This window comes from Eulemur rufifrons, chromosome 14, assembly GCF_041146395.1.
Source record: "Eulemur rufifrons isolate Redbay chromosome 14, OSU_ERuf_1, whole genome shotgun sequence".
In the NCBI taxonomy this organism is placed as follows: domain Eukaryota; kingdom Metazoa; phylum Chordata; class Mammalia; order Primates; family Lemuridae; genus Eulemur; species Eulemur rufifrons.
Window position 1 is genome coordinate 34855263 of NC_090996.1, and position 21723 is coordinate 34876985.

Genomic DNA, 21723 nt, shown 5'->3' on the forward strand with positions numbered 1-21723 from the left:
GTTCGCCTCACCCCAGCCACGCGCCACCCAGGGTGGGCAGAATTCTCTTACAGTAGCAAAAAGACAGCTGCCACGGAGACACCAACACACATACGAGCACACAGAAGAGCAACCACTGAGCTAACATCTCCACATCCCTGTATTTCTGGTTCAAGAGCATATGGGGGACACTCCTGGCCGAGTGGTTCTTCCTTACATTTCCAGAGGAAACAAAGTGTATCCCAGCAGGGTGTGTGTGTCACTGGTCAACCCAGCTGGGGAGAGGTCACAGTCAGCGTGCGGAGCCTAGCCTCCGTGGCCAGCGGGAAAGGGCAGGGGCACACGGTCAGGGGCCGTCACGGGCAAGTCCTTGACTCCCCTGCTCTCCTGCCTCCTGGGTATTTCAGACATTACAGATGACTTTTAAGTTTTTTCTGGCTAACCACTCTGGGGAAATTCTTTTTGAATCAAGACTGTTAGGATAGCATTGTGGGGTTGGAGTCAGATTTTCTTTTTTTTTTTTTAGTTGAGCCCTAAATAATGTTGGGAATCTCTTGTTTTTTTATTGAATACCCTCTATTTTTAATTTTCCTTTTGCTTTCATCTTTAAAGAAGAAGGAAGTCTAGAAATAAAAGACAGGAAAAGAATGGCCCAGAAATTCAGTACGAGGAGAGATGTTCACAGACACCCCACGTGAGGCAAACCATCCTGGGGGAGGGGCAGATTTCTAAAACGAGTGGAGAGCGGAGGAGGGGAGCCTGTGGCCAAGCATCGAAGGGAGCTCCCTGGCCTGGCGGCCACACCGTCCACACTGTTGTGTGGGGCATGGGCTCCTTGCCAGAACCCACCACCCAGAAGGTAGTGGGTGCCCCACGAGGCCACGCTGGGTGAGGGGCAGTGTTGTGCTCAGAGCTGCCAGCTCCCCGCTGGGGCCCAAACCAGGCAGATGCAGGCAGGGGCGTGAGCTGTGCCAGGCTGCCTGGGTCGTACCTACTCTGAGCGTGAAAGCTGTCAGCTGCTGGCGTGGGGCTCTGTGAGGGCTGGGAAGACCAGGACACACACTGGCTTAAGCTTCCAGAGACAGTGGAACATAGGAGGGCACAGAGAGCCTTCACACGGTATGGCATGCTTGCTGGGAGGTTAAATTTCCAAACAGAAGGATCTGAGCTTTTCGTTCTGACTCAGCCATTCTGAGGGTACCCACGGGGCTCCCCTGGTGGCTCTCTGTGACGAACTCTGGGTCTAAATAGCATTCCTCTGCAGTGGCCCATCCCTTGCTAGCAGAACAGCAGCCTCCCTCGGTAAACATTCACTGCGGCAAACACACCAACACACACTCACAGCTTCAGAAAGCCCAAGTTCATGTCCTCCTCCTCCTCCTCCTCCTGTTCCTCACTATGCATGGATAGGTTTTTCCGCTTCACCTGTTGCTGCGGAACGCTGCTCTCCCGGGGGCTCGGGGGACGACACTGTAAACATGACTTCCTGGCCTGATGGTGGCAAGGCTGTGTGTGAGAGTCGCTGCCCAGGGACAGCACTGAGGTAGGTTGGGGTGGGCCCCCCAAGCTGCCATCCACAGAGCTTGTGGGACTCGCGCTGCTGATGGAGGAGTACCCTGAGGTTGTGATGTCCTTGCCCGGCTCCCTCCTGATGTGGTGTGGGGGCTCAGGCCCTGCGGTTGGAGGTGTCTGGGTGCCCAGTGCTGGGGAGTGTGGGTCCTGGCCTCCCCTGTCCTCCAGGCAGGCCTCCTCATCACTGGATTCCTGGCAGCAGTGCTGTTCTGGGTTCAGGTAGACCACGGTGACATCGAGGACGCCGCTGGGAGCTGTCACTGCAGAAAATGTTGGAGAGAGAGATCATGGCTGTAGCCCGGGCATCAGAGGAGACCCCTGCCTGGTTAGGACCCTGGCAGCCCAGGCTCTGGCTCTTGCCAGGACAATTTAAAACACCCTGTGCTGGGCCGAATATCCGCCCCGGGCCCCTTGCTGTAGTCCCCTGTGTCGCTCTCTTTGGGTAACAGGCTGTGAGTGACATGCCTCTTTTGAGCTCGGAGGGCTGCCCGCCAGGATTTTGAGGACAGTGGAGGATGACAGCAAACCAGCCGTCTAACTCCCTCCGAGGTGGACACAAAAGCAAGCCACTGGGAAGTTGACAGAAACTGGCCCCACTGGGCTTCCTGGCCAGGGCACGGGGGACGGGACCTCCTGCAGCCTGCCGGGGGTGCCGGCACGGAGCCCAGCAGGGTGGCGTGGGAGGGCTCACGTACACCACGTGGCACATTTCAAACAACACTCTGGAAAGCTCTTACCATGAATCCAGACAGGCCTCTGTCTGCGAGGCCCCACCAACACAGACCCAGCTGCAGCTGGCCACGGGTCTGGCCTAAATCCTCCCCCAACAGCGTGGTGGGAAAAGCACTGACGTTTTAGGGGCTCCTCTGCTCTCACACCCCCACCCCCACTGGCGTCTGGACCCGCCCTCCGCTGGTACACGCTCCCTGCCAGAGCATTCGCAGGAGCCCCCCACAGCCTGTCCCTTGGGGTGCCCCAGCCGCACACTCACCGTCGCCCTCCTTCTCGCCCTCGCTCTCCTGGTCACCCTCGTAGCCGGAGCAGCAGTCCAGGCTCCAGTCCAAGAAGCTGCCCAGCAGCGTCTCCTCCTGGCTGGACAGCTCTGCAGTGGGGGTGGTGACGAAGCTGCCCCTGTCCTCCTGGAGGCTGTTCTCCCGCTTCCTGCAAGGTGGGGAGAGCCCAGGAAACCCCAGTCACAGGTGGCGGCACTGCGAAGCCTGGCCCAGTCCTCTGCACCTGCCTCTGGCGCTTGCCTGCCCGGGGCCCACACCGTGTGCTCCTGGAAGTTTGCTGTGTAGAAAACGCCCCCGCGAAGCTAGAATGGGGAAAAGCCCTCGAAGGCGGGGCCCAAGCCGGAGGAAGGACGATTCAGGCAAAATCAGGCCTTGGTCTGGCTGTGAACCCTGGTCCACCCTCCTGGTCCACCCCGGTCAGCTGTGGGACCCTCTGGAAACTGGCAGGAGGGTGATGCCACCCTCCAGTGTTGACTGAACAGGGCGCAGGCGGTGCCTGGCCTGGCGCTGGGCAGGGCCCACACGGAGCAGGGCGTCCCTGGCAGTGCAGCACAGCCGCCGGTGGGGCTCAGGCCGAGCCTGGAATGGGCTGGAGGCCGGAGCAGCGGAGCCTGTCTGCTTCTTGACCCCTGGCCGTGGGTGGAGATGCCCTGGTGGGGCTGGGAGGGTTCTGGGCAGCAGGGTCAACATAGCATGGCTGGGCCCCACTCCTGGAGCTCAGACGCACGTCTGTGCGCGGGCTTTCCTTGCAGATCACTCCGTCCCCAAATAGTCAGGGTGCCGTCTGCAGAGTAAGATGCAGATGGCGGCCCTGCTGGGAGGGACCCAGGCCTCCCGTGTTCAGCACAGTGGAAGACGCTGTCGTGCTTCTTGGGGCAGCACGCATGCGGGAGCAGCACCCCCGGCACAGCCCGGACACGGGTCTAACTAACCGTTTGGTTCTCCTCCCGGAGGGAGAGCTGAGGAAGGCGTGGAGGTCCCCTGTGCTGAGGAAACATGGGGGTTCCGGGCTGTCCTGTTCCACGCCCAGTGCCGCACACAACTGGCCGTAGCTCAGCACCTGGAGGGAGGCAGAGTCAGGGGGCCTTCGAGGCACCGGAGGGCGAGGCTGAGGAGCCTGTCCCCACCCGGCAACCCCGGTCAGACACCCGTGGCCGGGGCGGGAGGCACCTCTTGCTGGCTGATTTCTTCGTAGCGCTTGTCCTCGAATCGCTGCTTCACGGCGGTCAGTGACACTTGCCTGTAATCCTTGGGGGCGTCATCGTGGAAGCTGGAAATGGACACGTGAGGTGGACACGTGAGGCCCCCACCCCATTTTAGCCTCAACTCACTGAAGTGAGGGGAAAACACACTGCTGTGGTGAGAATGCAAAACAGTCTGGCACCCCCTGGAACAGTGACACACGGAGTGACACATGACCCAGCAGTTCCACGCACGTGCACACTGGAGAGAACCGGACCGTATTCACACGTCCACACAGAACTCGCACGAGGACGTTCACAGCAGCATCGTTCGCCACACCCAAAAGGTGGAACGGCACAAACGTGCACCCGGATGAAAGGAGGAACACGCGCGCCTAGGTGCACAGTGGGACGTCACTCGGCCTTGGCTGACACGCGGCGGCTCGGGGAGACCCCGAAAACAACGTGCCGAGTGACATGACCAGACGCAAAGGCCACACGGCCACCGATTCCACCGGTACAAAGTATCCAGAACAGGCAAATCCAGAGACAGGAAGCAGACCAGGTGGGGGCCAGAGTTTGCAACTCCTGAGCGAGATGACAATTTGTCATCTACCGAAAGTACCACTGGTCGGGAGCTGTGTTCTGCCACCTCTGGAGTCAGGTTTGGGTTGAGGAGCTGCTGTACATGTCTTGAATGTGAAAAATGCATGAAATAAGAAACATAGCCCTGGAATTTTAGAACGGCAACTCTGAGGAACATGTCTGGCCTGACGCTCGCTGCCAGAAGACCTGCATGTGGACCAACTGCCGTCACGAGTGGAAGCAAATGCCCGTGGTGGTCCATGCGGCCCACCCACTCCGGCCAAGCCTGGGCGGAGGAAGCCTTTCCTTGACAAACTCACCACTTCTTATGAAGGCTCAAGACGCAGGGCACGAGGTCTTCGTGGGAGAATCCAGTGAGCTCCCACAACCGAGGGGTCCAGGGCTGTGCTGGGGAGGGGCAGACGGGATGGAGGGGCTGTCATGATGGCTGCTCGGCCACTCCCGCCCACAACTCTGATGGTTCTATGGCAGTTTCCTGGAACTCAGGGTTGCAATCCTTTTAAAACCAACTGAAAAGACCTCGTATGTGGAGCATGTACTCGGGCTGGCAGAAATTTGGGGAAAACTTAAGCTGGAGCCATCTGTCACTCACCTCCAGAGAGAACTTGGCGCATTTCCTTCTCCAGGACGGGTAGACACCCGTTCCTTTTCCTCCCTACACGCCCCCCCCTGACCCCAGGAGCCCCCAGGAAGGTCTGTTCCTTACTTTGCCCGTGCGTCAGTCTGGCCAGGAGCAGCGCTGCGGCAGCCAGGCGGGCTGGGGCATAGGCGGACAGGCTGGTGTGCAGCAGGGACAGCTCGCAGAGGAAGCTGCACAGGTGCTGGGTTCTTGGCGCTGTAGGGACCAGGGTCAGCAGGACCTCTTTGTAATCCACCACTGTGGGGACCTAGACAAATGGGAGGCGGGCGTGGGGTCTCAGCACTTGGAGGGCTCCCCCGCATATGGCCTAATGGGCCCAGCCCGGGGTGTGGCCTGGGTGAGCACAGGGCACCAGGGCGTGAAATGATGCAATGCAGCCGTGGCCTCTTAGTCCATGCCTCTGGGGACAGCAGAGACAGCTGCCCTCTGGGTCCATGAGAAGCTCCTAGAGCAGCAAAGATGAATGCCCTCCTGTGTCCCCAGCACAGTGATAACTGAAACTAACAGGAAAGAAGAAAACTGCCACTTACTCGAATCTTCCCTTCCAGGGCGGACACGATCTCTCCCATCATCCGCACCAGGTCCTCATACTTGTACGTGTTGTCCGTGAGCCACACGGCCTCGCGGATGGTCAGGATCTCCTTACTGATGAACCTGGAAGGCCAAGAAGGGGCCTCAGCAGGGCCCAGGCTCTGGGAGGCTTCAAGTAAGGAGAGAGGGGCGGCTTTGGGCTTTGGTGACAAAAGGAGGTTACTCAATGGACCCAGCTGTGGTGGCCAATGAGAATTAAAGCAGAGCGCAGTCAGAAGGTGAGGGAAAGAGGCCCAGAGCCACAAGGCAAAGGCAGAGTGGGGACAGCAGGGCTATGAGGCAGACACCAAAAGGTCTCTGCAAAAGGCCCCTGAGTGACACTGTCATTCTGTTTTAATCGACCTTAAGGACAAGGATTTGCCCTGTCTTGTGACAGCATCCATCGATCGAGTATAAATGCTTTAAACCCAGAAGGTGGGTGAGTTGGGAGTTGCCAGCAAAGGCCCCAAAGGCCACCTGAAGGTCTGTGCACAGCAGTGTCTGGCCACAGGGGTACTGACAGTCGTCAGGGCAGGTGGTCACCCTGTTCTCTACCACCCACCTGCACCTGCTCTCTAGGAACATGCTGTTCCAGCGTGCCCCAAGGATGCCTTCCCCTTGTACTGGGGCCAAGTGTGTTTGCTGCCCCGTCCTGGGGACTCTGCACTGGTCATCATTTTGACAGGGAGGACAGGAGGCACAGGGGCCAGGCCTGCCAGCGTCAAGGCCACAGACGCCAAAAAGATGGGTCCACGGTGGCTGGTTGGGGCATGGCAGGTGCTGCTTTGAGCGGAGGTGGAGGCGCCTCAGCCTTTTTTGTTTTCTTCTTTTTCTTGAGACAGAGTCTCACTCTGTTGCCCCAGGTAGAGTGCAGTGGTGTCATCGTAGCTCCCTGCAACCTCAAACTCCTGGGCTCAAACGATCCTCCTGCCTCAGCCTTCTGAGTAGCTGGGACTACAGGTGCATGTCACCACGCCCAGCTATTTTTTCTATTTTTTGTAGAGATGGGGTCTCACAATGTTGTCCAGGCTGGTCTCAAACTCCTGGTCTCAAAGTGATCTTCCAGCCTTGGCCTCCCAGAGTGCTGGGATTTCAGGCATGAGCTACCGCACCCGGTCTTTTTTTTCCCAAGGCTGGTAGGGCAGACTTTACTCAGGGGGGCCACGGTACCAGGCATGGGGTCTAGTGCACCAGGTCTTGCAGTGGGGGAGAGAGTTTGGACTCAACTCCCTAAAGCACGTTTAACAGTTATTCTTTCACTGCTGGCCAGTTTGTGGCCCGGGAGCTGGGAGGCAGCGGCCTGACCTCTTTGGCCATCTGGCTGGAAGACCTGGATGCTGCCTTCAGGGCCAAGAGCACATCTGAACACGGCTCTGCCTAGTGAGTGACTGGCCTGCCCACCCTGCAAGCCCACACTCCCTGCTCCCGTGGTGATGTGACACTGCTCTGAGCTGGCACATGCCTGCCTCCCAGAGGCCACACTTCCCAGGGCCCATCGTGGCGCGGCCCCAAGACTAAGCTCAGCACAAAGGTGGACACGGTAGGTAGCCAAGGGGTCTTGGGGACAAGGGCAGCACCCCAGGGTAGCAGAGATGAGATGGGAGCTGGGCTCTACCATGACCTCGTGAAACAAAGAAACTGCCCCGGTGACCTGAGCCTGGACCTTCTGCCTCTGGGTTCCTTGTGCAGCAGAGAAATAAGTCTCTGCAGGTTTCCCCATCCTGGCGTGCAGCCAAACCTATTCCTCATCCGCCAAGCCCAACAGACAACACTTCCCAGGAAAACGCTGGGGAGGCCGACTTAGGAAAACAAGCAAATGCAAAACGCATCTTGGGAGTTGGCTTCCGCATTGCTCCCCTGGCAAAACCAGGATGATTGGGTTAAAGCAAAGTAGGTTTGGGTAAAATGTAAGGTGGTCTGATGTGAAAAGTAGGGGCTGCTGGGGTGCAGGAGTGACGCCCGTGTGGTTGAAGTGGGCTCTGCTGGGGCATCGGTGGGGACTAGACCCTCCAACTCCAGGATTGTAGGAACTTTGGTGACAGACTTGAGAACTCGGCCTCAGAGGGGCGGTTCTCCCTGTGAACTCTGAGGCCTGGGAGGAGAGCGGCTGACTGCGACCCTCCCTGGTCACCTTCGTGCCCTCAGGAGCAGGGACGAGCTGTCCAGCCTGAGCCTGCAAGAGGCCACACTTGGGTCCTGAGACTGCCAGGATGCGCTACCTGGATAAGGCGCCCCGCAAAGCAGCTGCCACTGCTGCCTGCAGCCCGCAGCCTGGGCTCGGGCTTCCACTCTAACCAGCCGGGACCAACTATTAGCACGTGACGCACGGGTGCCCCTTGAGCCCAGGAAGGGCCAGCACATCCCTGCTGGCCAGGCGGGGGGTGTGTCTCACCGGGTACAGATGACCATGCAGGCGATGCCCAGCAGCTGCAGCCTGTACCGGGGCACCAGCCTCCTGCGCAGGTACCGGTCCACACACTCCACAGTCAGGTGCAGGCACAGACTTGTGAAGTCCTTCATGGTGGCGACCTCTACCAGCCAGTCAATCAGAATGTACCTGTGGAAAGAGCGCCACCCCTGAAAACCAGGGCACCAGTCCTCCAGGCGCCCCATCTCCAGCTTCCACTTGGGTGTGTCGGGCTGGGCGAGTGAGCCGGTCACGTGTGGAACCACTGGTTTACCCAGGAGCCCAGACTGGAGACGCCGCGTCCCAGGATGCTAGTGAGGCCCCAGGGGTCCCTGCCCCTGGCCCCCAGTGAGCCCTGTTTCTCCCCACTTCGTTCCTGGGAGGCGGGTGGGCTGCCACACCTCTGCCCCCTCTCCCAGGCCCACACGTCCCTGGTGCTCACAAACAAAAGCACTTGAGGGCCTGGACCTAGTGCAAAGTGAAAGGGCAGCTCTCAGCTTCCAGAATCACCAACCCTCGCAGTGTGCAGGTGTGAGGCATGGTGGGTTGTGCCGTGGGGCTGGGCCCCGGGATGGGAAAAACGTCACTCAAAAGCAGCAAGAGCTGCAATGCTTCTGCAAACCCAGATTCCCCCGCGGGACAGCTCGCTCACCCGGGTCATTTCTCAGTCTCCGAGACACAGCGAGGGGCCAGGAACACCGCTAAAGCAAGAGCCACCAAGGCCACGGGCTGGAGTTCTCAGCCCCACTCACCCAACCACCCTGCCACATGCCCTAGGGTTGAAAGACAAGGTCCCTTTCCACGGAGGGCCAAAGCCAGGGGTCAGGATCTGAAAGGGTCACAAGGGAACGCGGAAGGATGCCCGAGCATGGTAAACGCCTTCCTGAGCAGAGGCGATGAGACACTCATCTCCAAGCAGAGGGGAGGGACAGCGACAGAGCCGGTGATGGTGCTGGAAGCAGACGGGCCGGCACAAGTGTCAGAAGCACCTCTGGTGGGGAGAAGGGATGGGAAGGCAGGCCAGGCGACGAGGGGCAGGGGAGCAGTAGACAAGGCTCTATTTTCCCCCAGGACAAAGAGCACAGGAGGGTCAGCCTTCTGAGGTTTAAACTGGAGACTCCTGTGAACACGCTGGGGAGCCACCTAGGCAGATGGACTTCATAAGCGTAATGATCCAACCTCTAGAAACAAACCACTGGCCTCTACACTTTAAAATACTTAAATTTACTTTTAACCCCCGATGCACTTAAAATGAGTAGCATCAAAACAAACAAACAAAAAGCAGCCTAAGAGGGTCAGAAGGTGTTATCAGCACTTTCCTTCCGAGAGAGAGAGAGAGAGAGAGAGAGAGAGAGAGAAGGGCTGGAGAAGGGGCAGGAGTGGGGGCTTCCGCCCGAGGGCACAGGATGCGAAAGCTCCACAGCTTGGAGCCCTTTGTGGGGCGGAGTTTGCTGCATCCCTGAGGCTGAGAGAGGGAGATCAAGCCTCGCGCCTCCAAGGAAGAGGACCTACTAACTGAGCACCTACTGTGTGCTGGAACTGTCTGCCGGAATGGCAGCATCAGAGCCTACCAAATCCAAACTGTACCTGCCACCTCAGGCCTAGGCCTGAGCACTCATTCGTATTTTCCGTTTTACCCTCTAACGTGTTCTGTGGTTTAGTGTAAAAGTGTGTTATCTGCAAACCCCAGAGGCACACGGACCCGCAGGAAGATGCAGGTCCTGCTGGAGTGTCCTGGCAACTGCGCCAAGGGCACAGTGCTTGCCGGCCACCAGGTCTCACATGACGCTGATGCCTGCATGGGGGGTCACAAGGAAAGGTCGTGCTTCCAATTCGGGAGCTGGGGATATGCATCCCGTTGTCTCAGAAAGACAGTTAAAATGGTTTAACACATTCCATGGCTTAAAAAGGAAAACTAGAGAGAGTAGGATATTTTCTTCCCCAACGTCCTGGGTAACTTGGGCACCCCAGCTTTTAGAAAACACACACATGCACGGGGTGCGGGGGTTATCTGGCAGGTTGATGACGAAACACCTCGCTGCCGATGACAGTGACTTGGGTTAACAGAAGCAGCTCCAGTGGACGCCTCACCTCATGGTGTCATTGAGTCCCTTCTGCACGGAGAAGATCTGCTGCTTACTGACGGCGCGGGAAGCCTGGAACAGCTGGCACACCAGCTCGCCGGACGCCTTCGCCTCCAGCCCGAGCTGGCTGCCGTTCGCACAGGCTTTGGCTAGAGACAGCTGAGGGAGGAAAGGCACCAACGTGAGCAGGAAGCAGCGACCGCTACAGGCTATTTCCAAAGCAAAGGGCAGCACAGGTAGAGAACATGTGTGGACACATTCGCCCCACTGAACCCAAATCTCCTCAACCTTCCATGACGGTGTGGCTAAGGTTTTAACTCTCCTTCTGTTTTGAGTAAGTAGTATACCACAGGACAAAACTTTTTAAAAGGGACAAAAAGACTCGAGAGGCCGAGGCAGGAGGATCACTTGAGCCCAGGAGTCGGAGGTTGCAGGGAGCTGTGATCCTGCCACTGCACTCTAGCCCGGGAGACAGAGTGAGACCCCATCTCTAAAAATAAATAAATAAAAATAAACCAAGAGAAGAGATATAAAGTTCATCAGATTAAAATAAAGAAAAGAAGGACAAAACGTACATAATGAAATGTCAGTTGCCTCCTCACGCTGGTACAAGTCCTCAGCCAAGTTAAATTTTCTACATTATAAAAAAAGTATAATTTTGTTTCCGTTCACCCTCCAGGTGAGAACATTTGATGCTCCTGGGGGAGACCTCATAGCAAAGTGGCCAAGCGCTGGCCGGGCTCAGGTGGCTTCGAAACCTGGCCCACGTGTGACCACAGGCAAACTGCAGGACCTCCGTGCACCCCAGTTTCTTCCTCTTTCACAAACGGCATAATAACAGCATTTGCTTTGGCAGGTGATGAGAATTCACTAAGATGTGTCAGCACTTAGCATGTGACCTGCCAAGACCCCACCCAGATGGTTATTTTCCACCATTTTTACGTATTTCCTTCTGGACTTTTTTTTTTTTTTTTTTTTGACAGAGTCTCGCTTTGTTGCCCAGGCTAGAGTGAGTGCCGTGGCATCAGCCTAGCTCACAGCAACCTCAAATTCCTGGGCTTAAGCAATCCTACTGCCTCAGCCTCCCCAGTAGTTGGGACGACAGGCATGCGCCACCATGCCCGGCTAATTTTTCTATATATATTTTAAGGTGGCCAGATCATTTCTTTCTATTTTTAGTAGAGACGGGGGTCTCGCTCTTGCTCAGGCTGGTCTCGAACTCCTGACCTCGAGCGATCCACCTGCCTCGGCCTCCCAGAGTGTTAGGATTACAGGCGTGAGCCACCGCGCCCGGACTCCTTCTGGACTTTTCTATGCATTTGTAACATCACATGTATACGCACTTGTGACGGAAGTATAAGTACATTTTTATCTTTTCTTTGCCCACCTAACAATAGTGTGTCTCCTCGTGTTATTAAACATCTGCTCAAGCATTTCACCTATTCTTCCGCTTGGGCAATTCCAATCATCGCTTTGCGGAGCATCACCGCGCAGCCCTGACGCAGTCTGCGCCCTTCCCTTCCGTGCTCAGTCCCGGGGCGGCCGTTTAAGCCGCGTGTTCTCTGAAAGGCTCCTGCTGACTTTCATATCCATTATTAAAATAGGAGCACCTATTTTATCACACCTTTGCCAACAAAAAATGCTATCATTAAAAAAAAAAACATCTGTTTTCAGAAGTCACTAGCTATCTGGTCAAAAACAGAGAGAGGAAAAATATATATATATATATAATTTGCTAATGTGATCAGCCCCAAAACTCATTTAAAGCTACACTTTGTTTTTGGTTTTGTTCTCAAGAGACAGAGCCTCGCTCTGTTGCCCAGGCTGGAGTGCAGTGGTGCCATCACAGCCCACTGTAACCTTGAACTTCTGGGCTCAAGTGATCCTCCTGCCTCAGCCTCCCGAGTAGCTGGGACTGCGGGCATGCATATGCCGCCATGCTCAGCTAACTTTATTTTTTGTAGAGATGGGGTCTCGCTATGTTGCTCAGGCTGGTCTCGAACTCCTGGGCTCAAATGATGCTCTCACCTCGGCCTCCCAGAGCACTGGGATCGCAGGTATGAGCCACCGTGCCCGGCCAAGGCACACTCCTCTGACTAGCAGTGAGGCTGAATGTCATTCCACTTTTTAACTGGTTGAATTTATTTCCTCTGTTTTGAGACTCTGCTGAGGCCCTCTGAACTTCTATCAGGGTCTTAATATTCTTATTGATTACCCTGACCTTCTAATAGAGCTATATTGTTATATTTCTTGTAAATTTGTGGACTGCCTTTCTGGACATGAACATCCCAACTTTCTGTGGCACATCAGGTTGGTCCCTCTATCGACTTGTGACCTCTTCCCCAGTGTCTGAGCACAGATGACGCGCTAACACCCGCTTGGCGGGGTGACAACAACAAGCTTCTACCCACTTGCCTTGATTTCTCCTGAAACAAGGCCTTCTTCTTGGCTGCAGACAGGGAGACCCTGGTGAGCACTTGCCACACACCCTCGGTTTGCCGGCTCTGACGCCGGATGACCTGGCGAGCAGGCCACATGACCAGCAAGGTGCTAACGGGAATGGGAACGTGTCCCGCGTGCCCCTCCACTCTCAAGCAGCCTCCAGTTTTGTGTCAAAAGATAAGTTTTAGCTATAGGACAACTTTCAAGAGTGGTATGGATTTTGACAGCAGGTGCAGCCCAGAAGCATTGAAAAATTAAGAGGCTGGCCGGCTTAGAGGCAAGCGGAGAGATGGCGAAGACGGACGAAGCATTTCCGGGCTCTTCTCCCTGTGCGCTCGAGAGCTCGAGAGCTAAATTCCTTTAGGACTCGACTCCGGTCCTGCACCAATTTTATTGCACCCCCCGGTCCTGACCTCCTGTGTGGGACCCAGGCAACACCGCCCCGAGGCTGTACGGAGAAAGGCCAGCTCCCCACGTCACCTGCGCTTCCCAGCAGCCCTTGGCAGCGTAGTCCCTGAGTTTCCGGAAGCTGTGGAGACACCGTCCAGGATCCGACATCTGTCAACAGGAGAAAGTCACTGCGCCTTTATGCAGTTGTGTCTCGGGATAAAGTAAGAACTGACCCACGGGGTTCTTAAATGTTCCCCCCACACCCCCAGAAGGTCCCCGGCTGTGCTGCTTCCCGCGTGTCATCCCTCAAAGCACAGCGGTCGTTTCTGGGGTGCCAGCAGCAGCCACTGACCCGGGGCTGCAGGGCCGAGAGGGGCCAGAAGCTCTAAGAGGATCCTCCCTCTTGCTGACAGAATCTCGTCCAAGGGCCAGTTTAGAGAATGTGCCTTTGGCCAACGTAACTCCTCCTCTCCCCAGACCTGGGTGCACTCACATCTGTCTTTCTGTCACTTTCCCAGAGGAGGTACGAGCTGGTCAAACACCCCTGATTGGCGGACTCTTCAAACAGGTCGCGGGCCTGCTGCTGCTTCTCTTCATCCTGCGGGGAGACCCGGCACCGCCGGTCCTCACTCTCCGCTTGATGCCAAGTCGTCATACTAACCGCCCTCTCCCCGCCCCAGTCATCACACCACCGCTCTTGCCTTTCATAAGACGAGCTCACTAAGTCAGAGCAGAAATGACTTCTCTGTAGGTACACCACTCGACAACCAGCAGGAGTGTGCTTGGGCGCGCCGGCCTCAGGGCCTGCTGTCTTCCTGGGTGAGGTCTGGGGACCCCTGGCCTAGCTCGGCCACGCAAGGGCCTGCCCTTCACCCGTGCGCCAAAGGAGCTGCCCTGAGCTGCCTGGACAGTGGCGCTGGCGGCTCTCGGGGCTTCTCCCCTCAGCATCCCTCCCCGACGCTTTTGCCGCATCTGTCTCTACAAGCCACCACTGTCCCTACGTTTGTCACAAAGGAGGTCAATGATGACAAAGCCCATGAGGACATGAAGGACAGATGGGTCTGCCTGAGCAGGAGGAGAGGCCCGCCAGCAGCAGAGCCACCAGGCAGGGAGCCGGCACCACGGGTTCAGGGACCCTTGTGTCCTGCTCTGCAATTCTCACCAGCACCCGGGGACTGGGTCACGTCACTCGCTCAGGCCACACAGGCAGTGAGGGTGGAGACAGGATCTGAGCCTGTGGCCCATCCACACATGGCACCAGCTCCACGAAGGCCTGTCCACTTGCGCTTTGGGCCTTGGTCACCCCTTTATGCTGCTTTTCAAGTACTTCCTCAATCTCAGCTAGGGACACATCAAACATGCAAAGCCCGAGTGCAGTGAACAACTCGACTCACCTCAAAAAGACTTAGCACTCTGCCCAGGCAGTGCAGGATGGACGCTTTGTGAGTCTTGGGAAAAAGGAAGAAAGAAGCGTGATTGTGAGCAGAGAGAACTGCCAGCCCCTCCGGCAGCCTGTGTCTTCTCGGCCCCTGCCCCGCACAGAGGACCAGCCCCTGACTTCAGTCTCAGGCTGCATGCAGCCACTCCGCGTTTCCAGCTGTCAACACGTCCACCCAGAACCCCGTGGTCCACCCCTGCCTCGGAGGCCTCCTACTCTCCAGCGGGCCCCATATCTGCACCCCCCCATCTTCTGCACCCCCACTTCGCCGAGGTTCCTGACCTCACGTGGCCCACGGGGTCTGGGCTCACGGTTTTCCTGTGTCCCGGGACTCACTCTCTGCAGCTGGCACTCTGCCCTGAGGCTCTCGTGCACCACGGCCTTGCAGCAGCTTCCGGACACCGACCATGGCGGGCGGATGAAGAGCCAGATGAAGGGTGCCGCGCCCACACTCAGCCGCTCGGCCAGACTGAAGAAGTGAGAGGCCTTCAGGCCGTTCACTTCCGCACGGGCCTCATCAGACACGGACACTGCTGGGACAGACAGGACAGAACCCAGGCATGTCTCGGGGGACGGAATACAGAAAGTCTAAAACCTCAAGCCCAGCACAGTGAGCAGTTGCTGGTGCTTGGGAGGGAAGAGCCCTGTAGGACGGGGCTCCTCCCCTTTCTCCCGCTAAGGCCTAGAGCACTGGGCGTTTGTGACCACATGCCCTGCTGCAGCCCTCCCAGGGCCTGGACTCTGCAGGCCAGGGAGGGAGCCCCACGGAGGCTTTCCATGCCACCCTCCCTCCAGCTGGGAGCCACTGCCTGAACCCTGCTAATGCGTGCAGGGTGGGGGTGGGGATTCTTCTGGGGACAAGAATGTTCTAAAATTAGACAGAGGACATGGCTGCACAACTCTGTGAACTGTATACTATAGATGGGTGAGCTGTATGGTGTGCACATTACGTGTTGTGTTTTGGTTTTTTTTTGTTTTTTTGTTTTTTAAAAATAGAGATGGGGTCTCACTCTTGCTCAGGCTGGTCTCGAACTCCTGAGCTCAAGAGATCCTCCTGTCTGGGCCTCCCAGAGTGCTAGGATTACAGGCATGAGCCACCACGCCCGGCCTGCGTTATGTGTTGAACTGCTCTCTGATGGGAGGGTGGGGGCAGGAGCTTGGCCCTCCTCAACATGGAAGAAAGAGAGGTTGGTCAGGGTCTCTGCAGTCACAATTCTGGGCAGGGACAAGGGAAGGGACGATCTCTCAGCAAGACTGGATCTTTTAGAAGGAGGAACATGGTGTGCTATACCCCATTTTTTTTTCTTTTTTTTGAGACAGGGTCCTTACTCTGTCACCCAGCCTGGAGTACAGGGGGATGATCACAGCTCACTGGAGCCTTGAATTCCTAGGCTCAAGCAATCCTCCTGCTTTAGCCTCCCAAGCAGGAGGACTACAGGTACACACCACCATGCCTGGCTAATTTTCTTATATTTTGTAGAGATGGGGTCTTGCTATGTTGCCCAGGCTGGTCTCAAAAACGTGGCCTCGGCCTCCCAAATTGCTAGGATTATAGGCATGAGCCACTGCACCCAGCTTACCCCAGTCTTTATGTGTTTTAGAAGGTGGGATAGTACAGACTGTGGGCTCATTCCTTGGGGTGCTGAGCAGGAATTTGTAGAAGAAAAGGCTGTGGCTGGGCGCAGTGGCTCACACCTGTAATCTCAGCACTTTGAGAGGCTGAGGCAGGAGGATCGCTTGAACCCAGCAGTTTGAGGTTGCAGTGAGCTATCATGACGCCACAGCACTCCAGCCCAGGTGACAGAGCAAGACTCTGTTTAGAAGAAGGGCAGCAAAAAGTTCTTTCAGGAGCACCTGGCCTCTGGGGATGCAGGAATCCAGGCACCAGGCCAGCCCTGACCTGCCTGTACCTGCTTCTGGCTTGGAACCATGGCTACTGTACTATTGACACCCTGTGGGATTAAACACGCTGACCTCTGCCTCAAAGTCCCACAGAGGATGGCCAAAGAGAGGAGCTGGCATCTACAGGTGGGCCTTCGTGTTAGCCAGATAGGGGGCAGGAGCCCAGGGAAAGGCTGGTTTGCTAGGGGAGCCCCCACTGTGGGTCCCTGGCTCAGAGTCATTCTTTGCCAACAAAATTAACTGGCTTGCTAAGACAGGACGTGACTCTCGTAACCTACAAAGTCACAGTATCATCTATGGGTCCCTTGGCAAGGTACATCTGGGCACAAGCTCCTGAGAAGGACAGTCAGGCAGACCATGAGATAGCAAGACAGCAGCGTCAGCAGTCAGTACCTAGGCGGGGATGACTTACGGCCTTCGTTGTAGAGGTAGGCTATGCCCAGCTTCACGGCAGCTTCAAAATTTCCCTTCTCAGCAGCCCTAAAACATCAGGAACACAAACACCACACTGTTTTATGCCACAAAGGTTATGCAGCACCACACAGCACTTGAAGCTGGAATGCTTGTTTTCTGAATAGAATGTTTTTTTACATAATACAGTCAAATATGAATTATCTATTACATGCTATGTCATACATGAACCTTGAAAACATCAGGCTCTGTGAAAGAAGCCAGTCGCAAAGTCCATATATCATATGATTCCATTCACATGAAATGTTCAGAATAGGCAAAGCCACAGAGACAGAAAATTGACTAGAGATCGCCTAGGGTTTCAGGGATTGTAAAATGGGGGGGTGACTTAATGGGTACAGGGTTTCTTTTTGGGGTAATGAGAATATTCTAAAGTTTTATAGTGGTGACGTTTGCATAATTGACTATAGTAAAAACTATAATTTTTTTATAGTAAAAACTAAGTTGCACATTTTTTTTTTTTTTTTGAGACAGAGTCTTGCTCTGCTGCCCAGGCTAGAGTGCCGTGGCATCAGCCTAGCTCACAGCAACCTCAAACTCCTGGGCTCAAGTGATCCTCCTGCCCCAGCCTCCCGAGTAGCTGGGACTACAGGCATGTGCCACCATACCCGGCTAATTTTTTGTATATATATTTTTAGTTGTCCAGGTAATTTCTTTCTATTTTTAGTAGAGATGGGGTCTTGCTCTTGCTCAGGCTGGTCTCGAACTCCTGACCTCAAGCGATCCTCCCGCCTCGGCCTCCCAGAGGAGGTTACACGCTTTAAATGGGTGAATTGTATGGCGTGTGGATTACATCTCACTAAGAAATACACACATTTTATCCAGAAGCAGCTCAAGCGTGGCCAAGGCAACACAGCCGTCCTGCACTTGTTAACTGGATTTCTGGCAACTCAGGTAGACGAGGGCCAGTGTGCACCCTGGTTAGGAAAATCCCCTCCCAAGCTGTGGCTTCTCAGTTTGTTCAAGTTCAAGCTGAGCCTGGTACCACCAGTACACTTGTGCGGCGGGGCTCATTGCTGGCCCGTGGGTTGCAGGCAGTGGGGTCAGCCCAGGAGTGAAATGCAATAGAACTGAAATCCCACGGCTTTGACCAAAGGAAAAGAAGGCTAAGTATCCATACGCAAATGACTCGTGTTTGGGTCACGTGGGAACCCTCTGGAAGGATTGTGGGCCTATGGCAATGTCATGGAGGAGGACCGATGACATGGCGTGTGGCTCGATGGGTAAGGTCGACAGTCCTCAGTAAGTCCCTGAGGATGAGGCAGTGACATGGGAGACACCAACAGGAAAATCATTCCTGGGTCAGCCTTTGGGACACCAGCTGGCACTGTGGGAAGCGCAAAGGCAAGGGGAACAGAGCTGTTCTCAGGGTGCAGGGTACCTTTCAAAGAGCTTCAGGTTCTTTGGAGAAGGCCACAGCTCCTGGAAGTTGGCACATGCCCACACACTGGCGTGGTTGTCCACCAGGTCCTTGAGGTGGGAGTGTACCTGCAGAACAAGAGAGCCAGGGGTGGATTACTAAGGGGCCACCCGAAACTCACTCCTGGAGGCTCCTGAAGACACGCTGTAGACAGACGGTCTCCAGTTGCCATCCCAATCCCAAGTAGTAAAGGACTCTAGTCTCTGTGTATACAAGTAACAGCTGTTCTGGACAGAGAAACAAGCCCAGAAACGAGTTTCTCTGAAATTCTAAAGTGGGGGCAGGGGACAATGGCCGTGAAAAGGGGAACGAGCTCCCAGGTTGAGGAAGAGGGGGCAATATCTCTGCAAGGTATATACCTGCAAGAAGTGGGGAAACTGACTCTAAATGGAGGCAGGTAGGACAGAAACCTGTTTTGTGCTCCTCTACCCAAGGTCTTGCTGGTGGGTGTGTGGCCTGGAGCTCAAAGGCACTTCAGGAAAAGACTGACACCTGCAATGCTGGCCTCAGGTAGCACCTGGAGCCTCTGCCCTGGCAGACACAGGAAGCACCCGGCCAGGACTGTGAACACAGGGGAGCACCTTACGTGTTACAGTGTCCACCACTATAGGAAATTCAGCACCCTGTGAGTTCTATAAAGTGTATCACAGGTAATGGAGGTAGCTTTGGGAGTGAGGAAATGGGTTCTTGTTGGAGTTTTCCCACAAATTCACTGTATACCATTGGTTAAGTCGCTCACAGTGAGGCTGTGGTTTCAGTATCTATAAAAATAACTCCTAGAGTCCATTTCAGTGTTGGATGTTACATGAGATTGGTCCTAAAAAATATATTTTTATTCTGTGTAATACTATCTTATTTCTTAAGGGATGCAAATTTCACTATCATAAAAGGGAATTTTCTCTGTCCAAATAAACACTACAATGAATAGAGGCAAACCTTAGTGTCCTGTTCCTATAAGCAGAACATCTTCAAGCACCTACTAACAACGTCGTCCTTGTTCCCTTTGCCCCCCTTTGTAGCCAAGGTTTTGCTCTGACATTTAAGGACACGAGGCCTTGATGGTATAACCAACAGACCTAGAGCTGACACTGTTTTCATCTAGCAACTTACAGCTCGGACAGCGAGGATGTCCCCAACAGAAAGCCATTTCAGGATGTGAAAGAGCACATCTTCGGGGAGACTCAAGATGGTTAGGCTTCGGGGCCTCCTTCTTATTCTTCGCTTTGTAGGATAACAGAAACACTTGGCACACCTACAGTGGACCACTTAGGAAACAAACAAACCCAGGACTCTCAGTAAGATGAAAAGTTATATCTGAAGATGATCCAATAGTTACCATCCCCTGCCCCACAAGAGAAGGAACTAACTATATTTCTAGTCCCAAACAAAGATCAAATAAAGGAGCAGCACTGTACAAATTACAGAAGACGTCATCAGCCGTTCAAATATTCAACAGATACTTATGGAGAAAAGCAGGCATCACGCTACTTGGCTACTGGGAAAGTTTCTGACCCAGAGCCCACATGACAACCAGGACGGGGAAAGCAGCCAACGCTGAGGATGGTTTTTCTCTCATTTCATTCTCGAGAAGGCCCCTTGGGCCCTTGCTGGGTAGCTCTCCTGCTTTTTGTACATATGACCAAAAGTATAACGTTCAATAAGGATCTACAGACTTGAAGAAGCTAGTTTTCGAGTCCAAATTAGGAGGGTCAGCCTTAGAGAGAAGCAAGAGACTTGGAGGCCAGGCCAGTCCGAGTCTGAGTCTCCGCTCTGCAGAGCTGCCCAGCCCACGTCTCTGTCCTCTGTAAAATGGGGAGTGGACAGATCTCAACACAAACCTAGACCTACCTACACATGTTCAGTTAGTAAAGGAGAAGTGGCCACCCACCCGGCCGTGCTTCCCTGAAGAGCTCTGTCCCCTGCTCCCCAACACGGTGCTGCCACTCCAGCCATCCCTTTCTCCCTCCAAGCAGATGACCTCCCCCTGTCTCACAGGAGAGGAGAAGCCCCCAGACAAGGATCTCAACAACCTGCCCCTCCCCTACAAACTTACCTTTCCACCCTGCTCTCCTGCCTGCACGGGCCTCCCCCCCTCCCCAGGGCTTCTCCAGCGATTGGATTGCCGCCTCCCCCACCTGGGTCTTCCTGTCAGCAATTAGATGTGCTGCAAATGCCAAACGTACTCCCATGGCGGCTAATTCCTACAAATCATACGGGCTTTACCGTAGGACGTTCCTCATTCTCTTGCTCTGGGACAGACACTTGTAGAGTGTAATAATCACTGCCATAATAACTGACATCGCAGCTCGGGTACACCGGGGCCTCGGCACGTGCCAGGCCCGGTGCGACGCTCTCACAGGGCGCAGGCCCCGCTGTCGCCCACTGACAAGGACCCGGCAGCGCGGGCGCCCGCGGCCCGCCCTCGAGGCACCCATCTTGCGGCCCGCAGGTGCGCTGACTGGACGTTAGGCTGCCGAGCCGACTGGGCCGCCGCACCCCGCCGCCCGCTCGGGAAGCCCAGACCCCCGAACCGCAGGAGCAGTTGGCCTGAGCCGCTGCCCTCCCCGGAACGGACAAGAGGCGCCTCAAGCGGGTGCGGGCGCCCCGGACGCGGGCGGCTGGGGCTGGGGGCTCCCCGCGCGCAGGGCGTGCGCGGCGGCGGCTGCGACCCTCGCCCGGGGAAAGGGGCGCGAGCCCGCCGTGCCCGCCGCCACGGGGCCTCTCTTCCCTCAGGACCCGCCGTCTCAGCGCCGGGCAGGCAACAGGCGCGCGGGGCTGTTCCGCGTCCCGCCCGCCTAGCGCACTCACCGCCGCCGCTCCCCATCGCCGCGCTGGCTCCGCCACCGCCCGCGCCTCCCGCAAGCGCGCCCGCGCCCGGCCAGTGAGCGCCGCCCCGCCCGCCGCCCGCCCCAGTTTTCAAACGCACCGGGCGCTTCCATTGGCCTGCGCGGGGGGCGCCGCCCGCCCCGCCCTGGCCCCGCCCGCCCCGCCGGCTGCGCGCGCCCACGATTGGCCGCGCCAGGACGCGAATTCGAACACTGGCCGTTGATTGGCGGAGCCCGCGCGGCCTCCCGCCTCCCCGCTGACTGGAAGTTGCGGCGCCGTGGGCCGTGAAAGTCCGTGCGGTGGCCGGGGGTGGGGGACACTGGCCCCCCGACCCGAGCCCGCATGGCCGTTCCTTCCGCTGCGTGCTGCGGTGGAGTCCCCTGGTTTGGGGGCCGAACCGTGCGGGAAGATGACCCGGCTCCAAGACTTCGTCGGCGCAACCCGCGCGTTTCACCCCTTCTTCCCGGACGGTGGCTGCCCCCGCATCCTCCTCTGCCCCTGCCCCCACTCCACTTTGACCATATGCTGTCCCCGGTCTCTCCTCGCCGCCACCTGCGAGCTCTTCCTAAAAAGGAATGTTTTAGGAAGCCACGGGGAATGTCAAATTCGCCTGCGCGCCCTGTTCATTCTGCGTTGGGCAGGGCCCACCCAGCCTGTCCTTCAGAAACGGGCGCGCTTCCTGAGACTTCGTCAAGGGAGCACCTGCGCTCTCTGGAGCGTGTTTGGTGGGGACAGAGTGGCCGTTCCTGGAGGAGCCGGGCGTCTGGGCCAAGGCTCTCCCC

The 21723-nt window shown here is 56.2% G+C and overlaps 1 protein-coding gene across 1 annotated transcript; it reads right to left on the reverse strand.

Moving 5' to 3' along the window:
* Nucleotides 1-1269: 1269 nt before the first annotated feature.
* Nucleotides 1270-20939, reverse strand: CCNF (cyclin F). Its single transcript, XM_069486279.1, has 17 exons — nt 20924-20939; nt 19226-19380; nt 18077-18183; nt 16637-16704; nt 14659-14852; nt 14279-14332; nt 13378-13482; nt 12975-13052; nt 10060-10211; nt 7954-8118; nt 5522-5645; nt 5058-5238; nt 4651-4738; nt 3735-3834; nt 3497-3624; nt 2543-2712; nt 1270-1811 (listed from the first exon to the last, which is right to left on the reverse strand). Exons 1-17 carry the CDS (start codon nt 20937-20939, stop codon nt 1318-1320), a joined length of 2379 nt encoding a protein of 792 aa, XP_069342380.1. The 3' UTR covers nt 1270-1317.
* Between the last annotated feature and the right edge of the window lie 784 nt (nt 20940-21723).